This window comes from Lathyrus oleraceus, chromosome 5, assembly GCF_024323335.1.
Source record: "Lathyrus oleraceus cultivar Zhongwan6 chromosome 5, CAAS_Psat_ZW6_1.0, whole genome shotgun sequence".
Lineage (NCBI taxonomy): Eukaryota > Viridiplantae > Streptophyta > Magnoliopsida > Fabales > Fabaceae > Lathyrus > Lathyrus oleraceus.
The window spans coordinates 118,278,803-118,300,738 of record NC_066583.1 but is presented as its reverse complement, the minus strand read 5'-3'; the positions used below and the strand labels follow the sequence as shown (position 1 = coordinate 118,300,738).

Sequence of the window (21,936 nt, the reverse complement as noted above, 5' to 3'; positions counted from 1 at the left end):
ATCTTGGGCTACCTTACAATGATACCCTTTTATTTCCTTGTTGGTTACTTTGCATCCATGTTGCATTAAGCTGAATTTCTCAATCACATAAACAAACTCTTGATCCAACCTCAAGTGGTTTTTTCCTAATCAAATTAAAAATACTTAATAACTACAATTAGTATTGTGCACCACGATCCTTAAGTGATAGGGAATGAGTGATAATGGATCATCCCTACCCTCACTCTGATTATTTTGGACGCAAGACGCTTGACTTGTTGTCTAGAATATTCATCTCCGCCCCTAGACTTTAGTGCAATCTAATCACAAACTCTTTTCATAAACCCTTATTTAAGGAAAAATCAACACAACCCATCAAACCTAATTTTTATGCCTTAGGGAACCACTCCGAAAACCCTTTTATTTTCAAAGGTAAAATCAACAAACACACAAACATTTTCTACTCCGAACTATAGAGCTCTGATTCATCATCCCTGAATGAGTGATACGTAGGCACAATGGCCCCAATCCTTGGCGAGCACCATAGTAAAAAACCCAAAATCACTCTCTTTCATACATATTCTTTTGAAAATAAAAATATAGCAGATAAGTCCCCATGTATGTAAACAACCCAAATGGTTCCCATGGACTACCATGGACGTGAGGGGTGCTAATACCTTCCACTTGTGTAACCGACTCCCGAACCCTAATCTCGGTTGTGAGACTGATTCTTAAAATTCGGTGGCAACTCTTCAGATCTTCTTGTTCTTGGAAGTCCTGGTCCTAGTTATTGCGTTAAACCCCAGTGGCGATAGCTGTCGACTCTGTTGGGGACCCGATTTTCCCTAAGCGAGTCTAGCCTAGTTTTGTTTGTTTCTCTATTATTTATTTTTTCCTGCATATATTACTTTTATTGCTTATCCTTGTTTATTGTCTTTATTGGATCATTGGTTCGTAACTTTGGTCCCGTGACGAAGAAAATTTGGAAGCAATATAGGCCACTGAGGGGCCTTCCTCTTAAGGGTTGATACGAAGATCTCACTTAGAGTAGATGACTTTGATGTAGCAGTCGCCTGACAAGTAAATTGACATAAGCGGATGACAGTGAAGGAAGTCTATGACCCTAGGGGTAGTGTCTTACACCCAATTTCTCAAAAGCCCTAGATCATACAAAGCGGGAACCTTGGTTTTCAAGGAAGACATTATTAAACTCCATGCTTCTTCACGATGGTCCGAAGCCTTGAACCCATGTCTAAATTCCGTGGAAACAAATAAAACCATTCATTCATACATACATTCATTCATCATAAAACTAATAAAGCAAAGCCCTTAAGATTTTCATTTGTTCAAACGCAGATTTACAAGACCTTTTATCGACACAATCATGGATACTTCAACAAGGAAAAGAACTTCCACCTTCCGATTCAAGAGTCCCGACATTAGCTCATTAATGGTCCTCATCTCAAAGGTAACAACCCTCAAGGATAACAAGTTTAGAGCCAATTTTAGGAACATCATAAATCTTCTGACCGAGAAAGTTGATTATGGTGTTATCACTATAATGGCCCAATAATACAACGTCCCATTGAGATGCTTCACTTTCCCCAACTTCCAAATCTCTCCAATCTTAGAAGACAGTGAGATACTCCTCAACCGGTCAATCAAAGAATACAACCCTTTCCCCAAATTGGAAGAAGGTTTCTGCTTGACCGAGCTCTCACTCGCTTTGGGTATCAGCGCTAACAAGCTAGTGGTCAATTGGGGCATTAAAGGATCCGTCAAGGGTTTAACCCAAAATTTCCTCGAAGCCCATTCTTGGGAAATGTTAAAGGAATAGAGACCCAACTTCTGTAGTGCAACCTTCGCACTCCTGATTCATGGAATTATTCTATTCCCATATATAGACAAGTTCGTGGATCACTTGGCGGTTGAAGTATTTCTAACAAAGAACCTGATGTTGTTTCTACTTGCCGACTTGTATCATACCTTTCATACAAGACATGAGAAGAAAAGAGGTACTTTCCTCTATTGTGCTCCTCTGTTGCATCTGTGGACGAGGGTCTGCATGCCTCAACGTGGGCCATTTTCTCAAAACAATTTGACATGGCCTCAAAGGTTTGTACCTCTCTCCGCCAGTTCAATCTTATGGTTCAATAGAGAATGGGATACAAAAGAAGTCATTGAAAGATGTGGAGGGTTCCCAAACGTACCTTTAATAGGAACGCAAGGTTGTATCAACTATAACCCCTCTTTACTCAAAATAAAATTTTGGTACATCATATTGAGTCCTCTCGAGGAAAAAGGCTTCATTCCTTTCGTCGTCAATACCGTGGATCCGCTCGATTCAAATGTGAAGAGAGTGCGAAATGCTTGGACAAACATAGTCCGTATTGACCAAGAATGGGGTGAGAAGAATGTCCTAGCCAAGGAACCCTACTTTGTGTGGGTAAAAGAGAGGGCTATGGTTGTTAAGATGTTGTTTTTGTTTGACCCTTCTTCATTCCCGTTGATGCCCGAGCCTGAGCCTATCCTACAAGAGAACATGGATAAGCTTACCAACCAAATCAAAGATCTTGAGTTGGGGAACACTCAATTACGAGTCTAACTAAATCGTGCCAAGGAATGTAACCACGTATTGGAAGATAAAGGTAAGCAAGTTTGTGAAAAGTTTGAATATAGCAAGAAGAGGCTCTGAATATCCGAAGGCCAAAGAGTGTGGGTAGGCGGAGCTTTACAAGGAGCTAATTTTGAGCTAGACTTCCGCAACGACAAGTTGGATCAAGCTTTCCGAACTATCAAGGACCTTGAGAAGACTGTCGAGAGGTATAATGTTATAAAGAAGGAAGCAAGGGAGGATTATGAAGCCCAGATCCTTGAGCTAAGGACCAATCTCAAGGAGTGTAAGGACCTTCTAGCTAAGGAACAACTAGAGAGAGAAAATATTCACTGAAGCTTCTTGCGTGAGCAGTTCAACCTTGGACGAGCTTGCGAGCAAATCAAGAACCTGAAGAGGGGGATCTATGACCAAGCCTATAAGGAGTTGCAAAATAATTATAGACATTGGGATGAGCGTTGTCGTGGAGTCGAAGCTTCAATTGCTCAAAGGGATGAAATCATCCACAATCTTCAAACCCTTTATAAAGAGTGGAGGGACAAATACGCCAACATGGCGGTGCTGACTAACTATGCCCTTCAAGACTTTCTTGACAAGTTAAATGAGGCGGATCTGATCATGTACCTAGATAATACCCCTGAGGAGGTTTATCACTTCGTCAAACTCTGCAAGAAGACGATGGTCGAACTCATTATCGACATTGAGGCTCTCCACAATGTAGCGGTAAATTCATGATCATCAAGCTATGGATAAGCTAGACATCAAATAACGAGAGTCGCCACCGCGCTTTTATTGTTTCCAAGGGAAAAGGGAAAAGTACGAACAAAACCCAAAAATAAGAAGTTTTCAAATCAAAACTAGTAAAATGGCAGAGATTACAGGTAAGCGGGTTGGTTACACAGAAGGAAGGTGTTAACACCCAAAGTGTCTTAGGTACTCCTAGGGAGCCCTTTCTTTTGTGCATATGTATTTTATACAAAGTGATGTTTACAAACAAATAGAATGGAGGGATGAGAAAAGAATTCATTAATTATATTTTTGTGTTTGACAAGACCTTCGGACTTGTGCCTACGTACCAACATAAAAATGAGGGATGAAAACCTCGTAGTTCGTGATACAAATTTTAAAGTGGGTGCATTGATTTTAGCAAAAGTTAGGTTTAAAAGGAACAAAGGCCTAAAATGGTTTGAATGAGTTAATTCTTTTTGGATTTTGAAAATTTTAAGTCAAGTGTAGTTAAGTATATTTATAAGTTTGATTTAAGAAAAGAAGTTTTGAAATGCAATGGCATAAGGCCAAAGTTTCTAATTTGCACATAGTCTAAGTTAAAAAAGACAAGCACAAACAAAGAAGTTTTTAAAAAGAGGGAGAGATTTTGAAATTAAATAGATGGGGAGGAGATGAAGAGACTAATCCTTAGCAAAAATTTAAAAGTTAAGAGTTGAAAAGATCTGACCAATGGGCTACAATCCAATATGAAAGAATGCCATATAGAAACCCCAAATTCTCTTGGATATTAGAATCAAGCAACAAACAGTGCATACAATATTAACTTGGAGAGCAAGGCATCAAATAAAGATAGCCACATCCAAGCTTTAGCCAGTCCATGATCTCTTTCAAATTTGCCCATGTAGCAGATGAATTCCACAAGTCACAGGTTCAAAATAACAGCTTCACAATGATCATGTTGCAGATGAACTCAGGTGGATCTTCAATGATGTATCAGATGAAGTTTCAAATTTCAAGCACTTGGTTACATGAAAGTTGGCATTGGCCAAGTCCTTTTGTATAGGGATGTTGCCTATATTCTAATTCCAATTGTCCAAGATCAAAGCAACAGTCCACATAATAGTTTTTTAGGGTTTTCGTTTCTTATTATGTACATTAATGGTCAAAGACCACACAAACAAACAAAATATACACAAACAAGATATATCACACAATATGGTCCAAGTGGACAAAGTGAAAAGGTATTAATATAAACAATTAGAATGGTATGAATAATGGCAAATGAATAGAGCTTAAAAATTTAAGTGCATTAAAAGTAAATGGCTTGAAATTAAATGTTAGCTGTTAATGAATTAGAAGTTAGTATTGCTTTTGCTTTTTATTATTTTTTTTAGTCATTTTGTAATGGTAAACTCATGATCATCAAGCTATGGATAAGCTAGAGATCAAATAACAAGAGTCGCCACCGCGCTTTTATTGTTTCCAAGGGAAAAGGGAAAAAGTACGAACAAAACCCAAAAGTAAGAAGTTTTCAAATCAAAACTAATAAAATGTCATAGATTACAGGTAAGGGGATTTGTTACACAGAGGGAAGGTGTTAGCACCCAAAGTGTCATAGGTAGTCCTAGGGAGCCCTTTTTGTGTGCATATGTATTTGGTACAAAGTGATGTTTAAAAACAAATAGAATGGGGGGATGAGAAAAGAATTCATTAATTATATTTTTGTGTTTGGAAAGACCTTCGGTCTTGTGCCTACGTACCAACATAAAAATGAGGGATCAAAACCTCGTAGTTCGTGATACAAATTTCAAGTGGATGCATTGCTTTTAACAAAAATAAAGTTTGAAAGGCACAAAGGCCTAGAAATTGTTTGAATAAGTTAGTCCTTTTTAGCTTTTTGAAAGTTTAAGTCAAGTATAGTTAAGTTTATTTACAAGTTTGATTTAATAAAAGAAATTTGAAAATGCAATGGCATAAGGCAAAAGTTTCTATCTTTTTTGCAAAAGTGGTCAAAGTTTAGAACAAAATAAGTTCAATCAAAGAAGATTTTTGAAAAGGGAGGGTGAGCTTTTGAAATTAAAGAAATGGGGAGAAGATGAAGAGACTAATCCTATGTACAAAAATTAAAAGTTTAGAGTTGAAAAGATCTGACCAAATGAGTAACAATCCAATAGACAAGAATGTCAATAGAAACCCAGAATTCCCTTGGACCTTTTTTAGAATCAAGCAACACACAAATGCATAATTATATTATCTTGAAGAGCAAAGGCATCAAATAAAGATAACCCCATTCAAGCTTATCCATTCCATGATCTTCTTCAAGGTAGCCCATGTAACAGATGAATTCCACAAGTCACAGGTTCAAAATAACAGCTTCACAATGATCATGTTGCAGATGAACTTAGAGTGGTCTTGAATGATGTATCAGATGAAGTTTCAAATTTCAAGCACTTGGTTTCTCAATAAGTTGGCATTGGCCAAGTCCTTTAACATAGGAATGTTGCCTAAATTCTAAGTCCATTTGTCCAAGATCAAGCCAACAGTCCATAGAAACGTTTTTTAGGGTTTTTGTTATTATTATGTACATTAATGTTCAAAGACCACACAATAAAGAAAAGTATACACAAACAAGATATATCACATAATATGGTCTAAGTGGACAAAGTGAAAATTGCATTAATATAAATAATTAGAATGATATGAATAATGGCAAATGTATAAAAACTAGAATTAAATAACATTAAAGTAAATGACTTGAAATTAAAAGTTAGTTGTTAATGAGTTAAAAGTTAGTATTGTTTTGCTTTTGCTTTTCATTTTTAGACAGTCTTTGGAGAACACTCAACCCACTTATCACAAGCATGGATCCTTGAACCAAAACATCTTCCAAAGGAAGGAAAGAAGGCCAAGTTTCCACCCAATACCATAAAAGAGGGGAGACTTACAATCTCACTAACTAGAATGATATGCCTTTGATGTCACAAATTTAACGCTATGTTAAGCAATCGTAATTGGACTTATGTAGAAGTCACAACTATTTGAGGCCGGGCAGTAGAATTTTGGTGTTAATTCATGTTAGAGACATAGTATTATGAACTATACTCATGAAACATACCACACACGAAAATAATATGCAAAAGGTGTGGCCTAATCTCATCCATACTTATGTTAATTTTTTAATCAACTAGCCTTAGGATCTTGAGATATCATACGCCAAATAAAATGAATGAATGAAGAAAGAGAATGAGATGAAGTGGGAGGGGAATGGATCAAAACACAAATTGGTCAAAGGAGGAATTTTACCAAATTAATATCATCCATTCATTTTGGGAGATGGAATGTACATTCCATCAATCCCCTAAATCCAATGATATTAACTCAACAAAATCAAATCAACCTTGACCAAGGCCTAACAACAATAGTCAAACTCAAGCAAGTAATCACAATTGGCCATAAAATTATTTGGCATTTAATCAAATTAAAAATACTAAAATAAGGCATTTAAATTAAATATGGTTTGTCCAATTCCTAAAACCTCATCAAAACACCAAATAAATGGCCATGAGATTTATCATAGGTCAAACAAGGTCAAAGGACCTTGGAGAAAAAATTTCTTAATTTTTGGACATTTAAAAGTATATTTAAACAATTAAAAACAAATGAAAAATCAATTAAATCATGAAAAATATTAATAATGATCCAAAAAATAATTTTAATTCAGAATATGAAAGAGGAAATTATTTGAATTTTTTTGGTGAAACTCTCATATTTTTTGGATCAATATTAAAATTAATATGAATTAATGAAAATAAAAGGAATAAAAAAAAATCAGAAAATAACTAAAAAACGTGAGCCACTTGATCTCCCTCATTAATTGAGGTGGCAGATCAAGTGGCCACCAGCGCGCGTTCCATTGTGGGCTTGAGTCAATGCACCACAGGAAAGGTAATTACAATGAACGCTCGTGATTAAAACAATTCAAATGAGATCAGTGGCTCAGAACCAAGTCAGCACATCACCGGCGTCCAAAGGTCGATCGTCTTCTCCGGCGACCCTGACCGAACTGGTTCACTCATCACCATTAAAAAAATGAAAAAGGAGGACATGATCTGAATGAAAAAATATGGCATAGAGCACAAATCTGACCTCAATTCATCCTAACTCCAAGTATATTGAGAGGTACATGGGATTGAAATTTGAGGTACATGAATTGAGTTGCTTCGATTTGGCCTCAAAGCAACTCAATCTTCTTGCCTACATTGGTAGGACTTCAGACAACCAAAGAATCAAGAGAATTGAGCAAGATTGAGAGAGAATCGAAGAGATGAAAAATTATGAAAAATACCTTCAATGTAGGTCTGGATTCAACGGTTCTTGCCTTGGCTCATGCTTGATCTCACTCCAAATGCTTGCAGAAGTAGAATGGAATGCACAAAAGGTCTTGGATCCCTGGAGTTTTTAATCTCAAAACAATGAGAATTCAAACTCAATTTCAAATGAAATTCTGAAGATTATCCTTTGGAATAAGAGGGTTAGAGGTTTGGGATCAAAGGTGGTGCGAATGTGTGTGAAATTCTGATGCAAGAGGGCTCTATTTATAGCCAATTCAATTGATATTTGCACACTTGAAGTGAACTTCCAAAATTAGCAATTTGTGATGCATGGGTGCATGGCCGTGTACAGGCCCATGAAATCACTCCATCTAATCCATAATTGAGTGTGAGCAAGGCTGGAGTCATGTTGGAATGCTAGGCAATTGTGCATGGATGTTTGAAGTTCAATCTTGCCAAATGATGATACCATGTTCATGCCATTCACATCCTATTCATTTCTTGTCTAAAATGGATGAATTTGGGCTTTTTGGAAAGGTGATATCAAGAGGAACAACTTTCATGTTCAAGATGTTTCCATTTGAAGTTTGTATCATGAAGAATTTTGAGGTGGAATTTGGAAATTTTTAACATATCAATATTTTTCTAAGTATCAAGCCATATGTCTCAATATTCCACCTTGCTTAACGTTTTATGTGAGCTTCAAATGAGAAGAGTGTCTTCATAAAAGTTGTATATATTTCAAAGACCTTAAAATTGGTCACCAATTTCATGTCATTTAGATTTGAAATGATAGAGTTATGCATTTTTGAAGTTTGGAAAAATCACTTGTTCAATGGTATAGGTCAAAAGTGGCCTATAATGTAACCTCATATCACATGCTCATAAAAGTTGAATTAACTCTCACTACAAACATCAAAGTTGAATTAGACATCTTGAATTGGATTGTGCAACTTGGAAATATTTCATCTCATAAAAATTGAGCAAGTTATGGCCTTAGGAAGTTGACTTTCAAATTAGGGTTTAGACAAAATGACCTATAATGTTTCAACATAGAAAATGATTTTCCAAGCAAAACTAGCTCTAGGCCTAGACATGAAAGTTGTTTGGAATGTCCTTTAGAGTAACCTTTTTCTCGTCATCATTTTCATATGGTGAAAATTGTAGGAGATAGGGTCTAGGGAGACCCAGTTTTGATCAGATGAATTTATCTGGCCAACCACCATCAACCAACTTGCTAACCTTCAATTATCTTGACTATCTAGGCTCATGGTAGATAATATATGCATAATATTATAAATTTTTAAGTGTACCTTGAGAGATTTTATCAATTAGTGAGATAGCTTGTTGGAGAAGTTTCTCAAGATACCCAGTCAAACTAGGGTTTCCAAGGAAAATCACCCTCAAACTCTTGAAGAAAACTTGATCAATATGACATGTACAGATCATGGGGACTCATATATGATGCTTATAATCATTATTGTATCAATTTCATGGTTGTGCTTCTTTTCATGGGGGTCTCAAACCTTAGATATGAACTTGATAGATCAATGGAGATCATACCCTACCTACAAAAGAGTTAGGCAAATGCAAAGACATATTTTTGGTATTTTGGTTAGTAAAATGATAATATACAAGTATGATACAATCACAAAGTACTTGGTGATCTCTCCCAAAACAAACCCAATGAAAGAGGGGTAAGGAGGATGTCAAGGTATGATCCCAATGCTAATGCTTATGATGAAATTGCATGAGGGATCTTAGGGTCAAAATTGGGGTCTTACAGCTGCTCCTATTTAAGGACATTCTAACTGAGGAGGTGAAGGTTAAAATCTTCATGTCGACTCGGTAGAATGGACTTAAATAACAACATATAGAAACAAATTTTGGTCCCTAAGAGACCTCACGATGCATATGATATGAATGCAAAAGTAAATTTTTTGTGGGGAAATATTGCCACAAAGGAAAAGAAATTGGAGAGACCGAAAGTCCGCATGAGTAAAATGCATTTCTGTAAGGAAAACTCACTGGGGAGACCGAGACTCTCGGGGAAAAAGGAGTTATGCGTAGGCTAGGCTACGAATGAAAACTATTGGGGTACTCGAGGGATTCCATACAAACATGGAAAAGAATCATCTGGGGAACTAACAACATCTACAAGGGATACGAGTAAGTTAGGATAAAACTGAAATACTTGAATCATGCAGGGAAAAGCGATTTCACTAAGGAAATGCACACTCAACTCAACTAGGGAAGAAATAAACTTCAACACAGGAGGAGCAGAAATCTATTATCTACTACCTGTTACTGGATAAGGAGATAATAAAAATCTGACAGAGAGGACATCCGTCATCGGTTAGGATGAACATATGAAGGATGATTCGCTGGGAAACAACAGAAGGGAATATTCATTACTGGTTACTGGGTAAGAATAGCCTTGCTGGGGAGAACTGCAGAAAATAGGATTTACAACTACTAGTTACTAGGTAGAAGACCAAGGGTGAGAGTATCAGTCATCGGTTAAGATGAACATATCAAGGATAAACTCAACAGGGGAGAAAATCCGTCATCGGTTAGGATGAACATATCAAGGATAGACTTTCCTGGGATTGTCAAGGAGGATATCCGTCATCGGTTAAGATGAACATATCAAGGATAAACCAATTGAATGAAAAGTAGGAATTACATCTACCGAATGCTGGATAGAATACCGTCAAAGAGAAAATTTGTTACCGGTTAGGATGAACATATCAAGGATAGACTCTATGAGGAGATAAAATATGAATTACATCTATTAGTTACTGGATAGAATACCAAGAGAGAGAATCCGTCACTAGTTAAAGTGAACATATCAAGGACCAACTCTGTGGGAGAAAGTAGGGTTTACAACTATCGGTTACAGGGTAGAATACCACAAAGAGAAGGAAACCTGTCATCGGTTAGGATGAACATATCAAGGATTAACTCTCTGGGAAACAAGAATAGGGATTACAACTACCTTTTTACTGGGTAGAATACCAAGAAGAGAATATTCGTCATCGATTAGGATGAACATATCAAGGATAGACTCAAGAAGGAGAGAGAAAGATACCCGTCATCGGTTAGGGTGAACATATCAAGGATATACTTCCTGGGGAATCAGATCCACTAGGGACTCTACTGCTGGAACACTGGGGTACTTTTGTCGGGTATTGGGTAAGAAGTAACAAACTGCAAACTAAGAAGATTATTACCAGTTACTGGGCAATAGACTCTTAGGGGACTCAAAGTATCTATCTAGGTAGGAGCTAGAAAGAAAACAGTCAATCAAGACTCAACCCAATGAGGACATAACTCAAGAGGAGTGGTTCCGTCCAGATAAATAACTGGGGAGGAAACTGAAGTAATAATCATCCACGAGGAAACAACTCAGTGGGTAAAGGGAGAAAGGTTAAAGTCTTTCTGCCTAAGGGGATGGCGCTCTATAATTGAGGGAGGACAGACACCGGAATATGTATGGGGATAAAGTACCACCATACAAGGAATGAGAATCTCAAACCAACAATTTAATCAGATATGCAAATATGCAATTATGAAATTATATGAATGTATGTATATGATGATTATGTTGACAAGGACAATCAGAAAGGATACAAAGGTGTCGCAAAGAAATTGAATCATCAGTACAATTCTCGGTCAATCCACAAAATATGGAGACAACTGCTGGAGAACAGAGAGATCAACAATCCAAAAAGGCTCAACCCTAATTGGGGAAGGAGGAGATCTGCTGAGGAAAGAGAAAATATCACCGAATCTGTGGGGAATTTTAGGTCAACACCATAAAAATGGGAGACAACCCTATAGGGGAAAATAAACTGCTCAGAAACCAGGAGGAAACTCTGACTGGGGAGCAAGTCGACTGATGATTGGCGAGGAAACCAATGCGATCTACTGGGGAGATTAACCACTTCTGCTGAAGGAAACCAAACTGTTGAAGAAGCACAAACTCCGCTGGGAAAGGCAGGAACTCTGGCGAGGGAAAACAAGCTGCAGGGCACCTGAATCAACCAACTCAGCTAGGGAAACGGAACAAAGCTCTACTGGCAAATCAAGAACTCCGCCGAGGAATTGAATCAACACAATCGTCTATGGATACCCGAAGGGTTAACTGCTTGGGGAACTTATGATGTTTCGCACTCAAGGACTTGTTATCCATCGAAATGCTGTTGATATTTCTTTCAATTGCTTTGGAAAATTATTGCTTTTATATATTTAAGAAAAAGATTTTGATTAAATATTTTAAATTTTCAAAAATGATCATAATAAAATTTAAAACTATTGGCTGAAGTAAATAAGAGTAGAAACAATTGGATAAAAGCTCAACTTTATTTGATAGAATAGTAGTCTGTAAATGACAAGACTCCATAGATTTTACAAAGTTGAAAATGGTAATTTACATGGAAAAGGGTTACATTGAATACAAATTATCCTTAATCCTTCTACCAACTTTTGATATCCGCCGTGCTCTTAACCGCGGTCGGGGTGATGAATTGATGTCAACCCTTGTGCTCAAACAAGTTTTCAAAACACTGAAGATCAGTAGAATGCAGTTACTTTCCATAATCCCTAATTTTTGCATAAGTTGCCCCAAGGTGGGGTACTCAACTTATGGGAAATTCTTTCTATTTTATGTCTCTAATTTTTGCCTGGATCACCCTTTCGGGTTTTCAATCCACCGAGACGCTCATTTTTGCCTAAGCCTCCCTTTCGGGTTTTCAACTTAGCGAGCTGTTCTTTTCTTTTTTAGGAGAAGTATTTTTTGACTGCATCTACATTCACAGGACGAGTGAACTCTTCACCATCCATAGTTGTAAGTATCAATGTGCCGCTTGAAAAGGCTCTCTTAATAACCTATGGGCCTTCATAATTAGGAGTCCATTTTCCCCTATAATCTGGCTTGAACGATAAAATTTTATTGAGCACAAGGTCACCTTCTCTGAACACACGAGGTCTAACCTTCTTATCAAAAGCTTGCTTCATCCTTTGCTGATACAACTGACCATGACACATGGCAGTCAATCTCTTCTCTTCTATCAAATTCAGCTGATCAAACCTGGTTTGACACAATTCAGCCTCAGTCAACTTGGCTTCCATCAAGACATGTAATGAAGGAATCTCAACCTCTACGGGGAGCACTACTTCCATACCATACACAAGAGAGAAAGGGGTTGCCCCTGTTGAAGTGCGGATGGATGTACGATACCCATGCAAAGCAAACGGGAGCATCTCATGCCAATCTTTGTACATGACAACCATCTTCTGGATAATCTTCTTAATGTTCTTGTTTGCAGCTTCAACAACCCCATTCATCTTGGGCCTGTAGGGAGAAGAATTATTATGTGCAATCTTGAAGTCTTTGCAAAGAGCTTCCACCATATTGTTATTCAAGTTCGATCCATTATTAGTAATGATCTTGCTTGGCACACCATAACGGCATATAATTTGATTCTTAATAAACCTTATAATAACTTGCTTGGTTACATTTGCATACAATACCGCTTCAACCCATTTGATGTCATAATACCATGACTTTTCATCTTTAATCTCTTCAACAACAAACACATGAGCTGGCCTATCAAGACGCATCATAGACAAATTGGGAACTTCATTCCAATACTTTACCACAATCATTGATGCCAACATTGCAAGAGCATCTGCCATCCGGTTTTCATCTCGACGGATATGATGAAACTCAACCTTTGTAAAGAAAGTTGAAATCCTCTCGCATAATCTCTATATGGTATTAAACCGGGTTAATTTGTCTCCCATTCTCCTTTGATTTGACTCATAACCAAAGCCGAATCACTGAAGACATCCAAATACTTGATTCTGAGATTCATGGCCTCTTTAAGCCCCACAATGCAAGCTTCATATTCTGCCATGTTGTTTGTACACTTGAAAGTCAATCTAGCTGTAAATGGTAGATACGTGCCTTGAGGAGTAATGATCACTGCCCCAATGCCATTTCCATATTGATTAACAGCTCCATCAAATACCATGCCCCAACGGGAACCAAGTTCTGGCCCTTCTTCAAGTAATGGTTCATCACAATCTTTCATTTTCAAGTACAAAATCTCTTCATCAGGAAAGTCATACTGCACTGACTGATAATCTTCAATCGGTTGGTGAGCCAAATGGTCAGCCAAGATACTACCTTTGATCGCTTTCTGAGATCGGTATTTGATATCATACTTTGATAACAACATCTGCCAACGAGCAAACCACCCAGTTAAAGCAGGCTTCTCAAATCTATACTTGACCGGATCCATTTTGGATATCAACCAAGCGGTATGATTTAACATATATTGACGCAGACGCTTAGCAGCCCAAGCCAATGTGCAACAAGTTTTCTCAAGCATAGAATACCGAGTCTCATAGTCAGTGAACTTCTTACTGAGGTAGTAAATTGCAAATTCTTTCTTTCCAGTCTCATCTTGCTGACCAAGAACACAACCCATACTGTTTTCAAGCACAGTCAAATACATGATCAACGGTCTTCCTTCAACAGGTGGAGACAAAATCGGAGGATCAAGCAAATATTCCTTGATACTGTCAAAAGCTTTCTGGCAATCTTCGGTCCAATCACAAGATTGATCTTTCCGAAGAAGCTTAAATATAGGTGCACATGTGGAAGTCATGTGGGAAATGAATCTGGAAATATAATTCAAGCGACCGAGAAAACCTCTAACTTGCTTCTCAGTTTTGGGCGCAGGCATCTCTTGTATTGCTTTGACCTTGGCAGGATCAACCTCAATACCCTTCTCGCTGACAATAAAGCCCAACAACTTACCAGAACGAACACCAAAAGTACACTTATTGGGATTCAAGCGGAGTTTATACTTCATCAATCGCTGGAATAGCTTCAACAAATGCTTAACATGTTCCTCTTCATTAATTGATTTAACAATCATGTCATTAACATAAACTTTACTCTCTTTATGCATCATATCATGAAAAAGAGTAGTCATTGCTCTCTGGTAAGTTGCACCAGCATTCTTTAAATCGAAAGGCATCACTCTATAACAGAATGTTCCTCAAGGTGTAATGAATGTGGTTTTCTTCATATCTTCGGGTGCCATCTTGATCTGATTATATCCGGAAAATCCATCCATAAACGAAAAGACTTTAAATTTAGCAGTATTGTCTACCAACATATCAATGTGCGGCAGAGGGAAATCATCTTTTGGACTGGCTTTATTCAAATCTCTATAGTCAACACACATGCGGACTTTTCCATTTTTCTTCGGAACTAGCACAATATTGATATGATGATTATGCTGACAAAACGATCGCAAAGGATACAAAGGTGTCGCAAATATTTGAATCATCGATACAATCCTCGGTCAATCCACAAAAGAGGGGAACAACTGCCGTAGCGAAGAGATCAATATCCCAAAGGCTCAACCCTAGATGGGGAGGAGGAAATCTGCTGAGGAAAGGAAACATTATCAAATATGTAGGAAATTATAGGTTAACACCATATCAAATGGTTTATAACCGTACAGAGGATAAACACAAATAGTTGCTCAGAAACCAGGGGGAAACTCTGACTGGGGATCGAGCTGGATGGCGACTGGTGGAGAAACCAATGCGACTGTTTGAGATTAAAACGAACATCAACCCTGCTAAGGAATATACAAACTCCACTGGGGAATATCCACAAACTCCGTTGGGGAATATCCACAAACTCCGTTGGAGGAATGAATCAACCAACTCGGCTGGGGATAACTGAAGGGTTAACTGCTCGAAGGAACCATTGATGCTCCACACTTAGGACTTGTTGTTTTTGAAATGCTGTTGATATTTCTTTTTAATTGCTTTAAAATCCTTAATTTTATATGTTTAAGAAAAAATGATTTTGATTAAAAATTTTAAATTAAAAAATGATCATAATAAAATTTAAAACTATTTGGCTGAATGAATAAGAGTGGAACAATTGGATAAAAGCTCAACTTTATTTAATAGAGTGGTAGTTTGTAAATGACAAGACTCCATAGATCTTTACAAAGTTGAATATGGTAATTTACATGGAAAATGGCTATATTGAATACAAATGATCACTAATCCTTTTACCAACTCTTGATATCTGTTGTGCTTTTGGCCGCTATTGGGGATGATAAACTGACGTCAACCCTTGTGCTCAACAAAGCTTCTCCAAAAATTGAAGATCAGCAGAATGGGGTTACTTGCCAAAATCCCTAATTTTTGCATTAGTTACCCCGGGGTGGGGTACTCAACTTATCAGGAAAATTCTTTCTATTTTATGTCTCTAATGTTTGCCTGGATCGCCCTTTCGGGTTTTCAATCCACCGAGACGCTCATTTTTGCCTAAGCCTCCCTTTTAGGTTTTCAACTTAACAAGTTGTTCATTTCTTTTTAGGCGAAGTATTTCTTAACTGCATCTACGTTCACAAGACGAGTGAACTCTTCACCATCCATAGTTGTAAGAATCAATGCACCGCCTGAAAAGGCTCTCTTAACAACATATGGGCCTTCATAATTAGGAGTCCATTTGCCATAGAATCTAGTTTAAACGATAAAATCTTCTTGAGCACAAGGTCACCTTCCTTGAATACCCGAGGTCTAACCTTCTTATCAAAAGCTTTCTTCATCCTTTGTTGATATAACTTACCATGACAAATGGCAGTCAATCTTTTCTCTTCTATTAAATTCAACTGATCAAACCTGGTCTGATACCATTCAGCCTCAGTCAACTTGGCTTCCACGAGAACACGTAATGAAGGAATCTCGACCTCTACGGGAACTACCATACCATATACAAGAGAGAAAGGGGTTTCCCCTGTTGAAGTGCGGATGGATGTACGATACCTGTGCAAAGCAAATGGGAGCATCTCATGCCAATCCTTGTACGTCACAACCATCTTCTGGATAATTTTCTTGATGTTCTTATTTGCAGCTTCAACAGCCCCATTCATCTTAGGTCTGTAGGGAGAAAAATCATGGTGTGCAATCTTAAAGTCTTTGCAAAGAGCTTCCACCATATTATTGTTCAAGTTAGATCCATTATCAGTAATGATCTTACTTGGCACACCATAACGTCATATGATCTGATTCTTGATAAGCCTTATAACAACTTGCTTGGTTATATTTGAATACAATGTCGCTTCAACCCATTTTATGAAGTAGTCAATTGCCACCAAAATGAAACGATGTCCATTCGAAACTTTAGGCTCAATCATATCAATTCCCCACATGGAGAAGGGCCATGGAGAGGAAATAACATTCAACAATGTCGGAGGAACATGAATCTTATCTGCATATATTTGACACTTGTGGCATTTCTTCACAAACTTGCAACAGTCAGATTCCATTGTCAGCCAATAGTAACTTGCTCGCAACATCTTCTTTGCCATTGCATGTCCATTGGAATAAGTACCAAAGGAACCTTCATGGACTTCAGCCATTAATAGGTCTGTTTCGTGTCTATCCACGCATCTGAGCAAAACCACATCGAAGTTTCCCTTGTACAATACCTCTCCATTAAGGTAGAAATTGCCGGCTAATCTTCTCAAAGTCTTCTTATCTTTCAAAGATGCCCCAGACGGGTAAATCTGACTTTGGAGGAAACACTTGATATCATAATACCACGACTTTTCATCTTTGACTTCTTCAACAACAAACACATGAGCTGGCCTATCAAGACACATCACAGTCAAATTGGGAACTTCATTCCAATACTTCACCATAATTATTGATGCCAACGTTGCAAGAGCATCTTCCATCCGGTTCTCATCTCGAGGGATATGATGAAATTCAACCTTGGTAAAGAAAGTTGAAATCCTCATCGCATAATCTCTATTTGGTATCAAACCGGGTTGATTCGTCTCCCATTCTCCTTTGATCTGATTCACTACCAAAGTTGAATCTCTAAAGACATCTAAATGCTTGATTTTGAGATCAATGGCCTCTTCAAGCCCCATAATGCAAGCTTCATACTCGACCATATTGTTTGTACACTTGAAAGTCAATCTAGTTGTAAAGGGAAAATGCGTGCCTTTAGGAGTAATAATCATTGCCCCAATACCATTACCATATTGATTAACAGCTCCATCAAATACCATGCCCCAACGGGAACCAGGTTCTGGCCCTTCTTCAAGCAATGGTTCATCACAATCTTTCATTTTTAAGTACAAGATCTCTTTGATCAGTCACCATTTGCATTGAGTTTTCGTTACTGATCCGACACGAAATAGAGGCTTTTAACACACTATGTAAGCATTTATGATACGTTTCGAGTTAGTTTTACTTCCTTCGTTTTATTTAAGCAATTTTAATCATTGTTATGTTTTACTTTCTTTTTCGTGATTTTATGCGTGGGATAGCTGCGTTTTTGTCCGACAAGTCCAGGTAGAAGAACCAGAGAACTCAGAACGAGACATTGTAAGATTCCGGCAAGCAAAGGAGCAGAAAACCCCGGTACAGAAGGCCAACACGGCCACCCGTGTCACCTGACACAGACCGTGTCAGACAAAGGAGGATGTGGTGTAGAAGACAGTGGCCTGACACGGCCACCCGTGTCAGCTGACACGGCCACCCGTGTCAGCTGACACGAGCCCTGTCAGGCATCATCCCCAATCGGGTTAACCATGCCAGGGGCGTGTCAGCCAGAACAGTAGGCTGACACGGCCACCCGTGTCAGCAGACATGAGCCGTGTCATCCCAAGCCCAAAAATTCAGTTTTTCTCGGGCTTTTGTTCGTCGGGCTTTTTAGAGATATTTTTGGACCTGTCCAACTGCTGTTGGGAATTTTCACTATAAAAGAGGGTCTTCTGCCAAAGGAAAAATCATCTGGGAATACGGAAAAACGTAGTATTATGAAGCAATCAAGGATTACAGAGATCAAGGCATTCGGAGAGATGAAGGTGTTCATGAGCGGGAGCGATTTAAGATCAAAGTCATCCAATTACTTGTAATGTGTAATTTTTATCTTGAATTTGTTTTAAACAATATGAGTAGCTAAACCCCCCAATGCTAGGGGGGTGTCCCTGATTTAGAATTGTAACGAATTTGAGTTTACATTTGCATTTATAATATTGTTTTTACGGTAACCTTTTGATGTGTTTATTGCTTTCTCTTTCGGACCAATCGAGATCGTTTTGTGGTTATCAATTAGGCTGGTCCACCATTGATAAGGTTTTTATAAGGTTAATCTACAGTAGATATCACCTAGGACTAGGGATACCCTGTATGAACCAGAGTATTCTTGATATTATATAGCTTAACTTCACCCTAATTGGCTATGGACATAGAAATTAGGGTAGATTGATTAAAGGTTTTCTCACCAAGGACTTGGGAGAAAATACCCTTAAGAACTGATAGTAATTGATATTTGTTGATGCAATAGTAACTCAGAGTTATTACAGGGATAAATCATACACCTTCCCTGGCATTGTTCCTTTTTCTCTATAAACCCTTATTTTCATCCTTCTTTACCTTTCCTTTTATTATTACATTTTTACACCTAAAAACCAAATTAATACTTTTTGTTTAATTGAATGATAATTTAAACTCAATATTAACTTCCAGTCCTTGAGATCGACATTCAGGGAATTTCTCCATTATTACTAAAAAAGGCAAAATAGTACACTTGCTATTTTCCCGATCAAGTTTTTGGCATGGTTGTCGGGGACTGCCAAAATATAGAGTTTAATTTTAATTTCAATTAAAATTTTGTTGATCTGCAATAAAATTATTTTTCTGTAATTTATAATTTACTAATTTGTGTATGCGAGGAGAACCCTCAGCTGAATTTCTTTTTGACGCAGAGATCGAGATAACCCTTCTCCGAAGAATCAGAGAACAAAGAGTGGATTCCACAGAAGAAAGTACCTCTGATCACTCAGAAGTCAAGGAACCAATGGCTAAAGTTCCTCCAATTCCACCTCCTCCACCTATGGAAAGACTCCTGGGTGACTATGGAGGTGCAAATGCACCGAGTGGTCGACTGACCATTGTCAACCAACCAATGTATGTGACAAATTTTCAACTACATCCTAGCATGATCAATCAATTGGAAAGAAAACCTTTCACCGGAAAGGTTAATGAAGATGCCAACAAACACCTACAAAGATTTCTGACCATGAGCACCACCCTGAAAATTGATGGTCATACCGATGAAGCCAAAAAATTAAGAATGTTCCCGTTCACTTTAGCTTAAGACGCGGAAGAATGGTTCTATTATCTTCCTACCGGCAGTATCACATTGTGGGAGGAGATGGAAACTGCATTCTTAAATGAGTACTTTCCAGCATCAGTATTCCTGAGAAAAAGGTATGAAATTCTTAATTTCAAACAGAAGGATGGAGAATCATTGGGAGACACTTACAAAAGATTCAAAAGGATCTTAGTAGCGTGTTCAACTCATAATATGGATCAGACCGAACAAATGCAGATGTTCGTTAATGGGCTGAAAATAAAAACAAAACAGTTGATTGATATAGCAACTGGTGGCTCAACAAATTTCTCAACAGCCACTGGTATCAAGAGGATTATTGAAGCAATAGCTACCAATGAGCATCTGGAGCTATACGACAGGTGTACTAGTCAGCCAGATGGGGTGATTGATATAAAATAAGAGACAAATAAAATCCGTCTAGAAGACACAGTTGCTGCCGAAGTAGACAAAAAGCTGAAAGCTATGAATATAGGTACTCAACAGATAGCGCAGGTTCAGCTAGCACAGGCGAGCACGTGTGAAATTTGTAATGGACCTCATCACACGGTCTATTGCTTTGCTACTCCCCAACAAATTGAAGAGATCAAATTCTTGAAGCAGAATAATCCCTATTCTAACACTTACAACCCAGGTTGGAAGAATCATCCAAACTTCTCCTGGAAAGATCAGAGATGGAATGTTCCGCAACAAGGTACAAGGCAATATCAGACTCAGTATCAACAACATCAACAACAACAGGCACCTAAAAAGGTTGAATGGGAAATTTCCATTGAAAAGTTAGCAGCTCACAACATACAGTTTCAAGAAGAAACAAGGACGAAACAGAAAAACACCCCAACCTCCATTAAAAATCTTGAAGTACAAATGGGACAGATAACACAACAGTTAGCTTCAAACTCTCAAGCCCCGGGTACCCTACCTAGTGGTACGTTGACAAATCCGCGGAAACATAACACTGTTAATGTTGTCACAACCCGAAGTGGAAAGTCAATAGAGGAAAATGATATAGAAAAAGATGGATTGATAGAGGTGGATTTAGAAATCAAGGAAACAAAAAACCAATATGAAGAAGTAATACCACCTCCTGTCAAGGAGAAAGAGATTGTTCCTAAACCAGTAATCACACTCCCTTACCCTCCAAGACAGAAAAAGAAATATCAACATGAAAAGAATTTTGAGAAGTTCTTGGAAATGTTCAAAAAACTCGAAATCAATATCCTTTTTTCTGAAGCATTAGAACAAATGCCAATATATGCCAAGTTCATGAAAGACATATTTTCCAAGAAACGTTCCACTGATATGGAACCGATCATCCTAACTGAAACATGCAGTGCCATTCTCCAAGGCATGAAAATCCCACTGAAAAAGAAAGACAGGGGATCGGTTACCATTCCATGCACTATTGGTGATAGAAAATTCAAGAAGGCTCTGATTGAATTAGGAGCGAGTGTAAGCTTGATGCCATTGTCCATCTATAAGAAATTAGGCATCGACTCTATTCAAGATACTCTAATGACACTTCAGTTTGTGGATCGCTCTGTGAGGCGATCCTATGGTATTGTGGAAGATGTTCTTGTAAAAATTGACAAGTCTGTCTTCCTAGTTGACTTCGTCATTCTGGAAATGCCGGAAGATGAGGAGATTCCTCTCATATTGGGCATACCTTTCTTGGAAACAGGACGGTGTATCATAGACATTAAGGAAGGAACTATGACCCTCAAGGTCATGAAAAGTTAAAAATAGATGTGAGGAACACAATGCAATACAAAGATGATATCGGCACAAGCAACACTATAGAGATAATCGACCAAGTAATTGCTCAAGAAAATGAAAGGCATATACCCCAATCACCACTAAAACGGGTCTTAAGCTTATTTATTCTTGAAAGTGATGAAGGTGAAGGAGAGGCTGAGGTGCTCGTTGTGATGGAAAAACAACCTGAATGGGTCAGATCTAGACCACAACGGTGGGAAGATCTAAGACCACCATCATCAGATGTCATTGAAGAACCAAAAACAGGGGTGAATCTGAAGCAGTTACCAACAAAT

At 38.0% G+C, this 21,936-nt stretch overlaps 1 protein-coding gene across 1 annotated transcript; it reads left to right on the top strand.

Moving 5' to 3' along the window:
* Positions 1 to 20,752: 20,752 nt before the first annotated feature.
* Positions 20,753 to 21,625, top strand: LOC127079133 (uncharacterized). The gene is made up of 2 exons (XM_051019555.1): positions 20,753 to 21,233; positions 21,330 to 21,625. Exons 1-2 carry the CDS (start codon positions 20,753 to 20,755, stop codon positions 21,623 to 21,625), a joined length of 777 nt encoding a protein of 258 aa, XP_050875512.1.
* Positions 21,626 to 21,936: the final 311 nt, after the last annotated feature.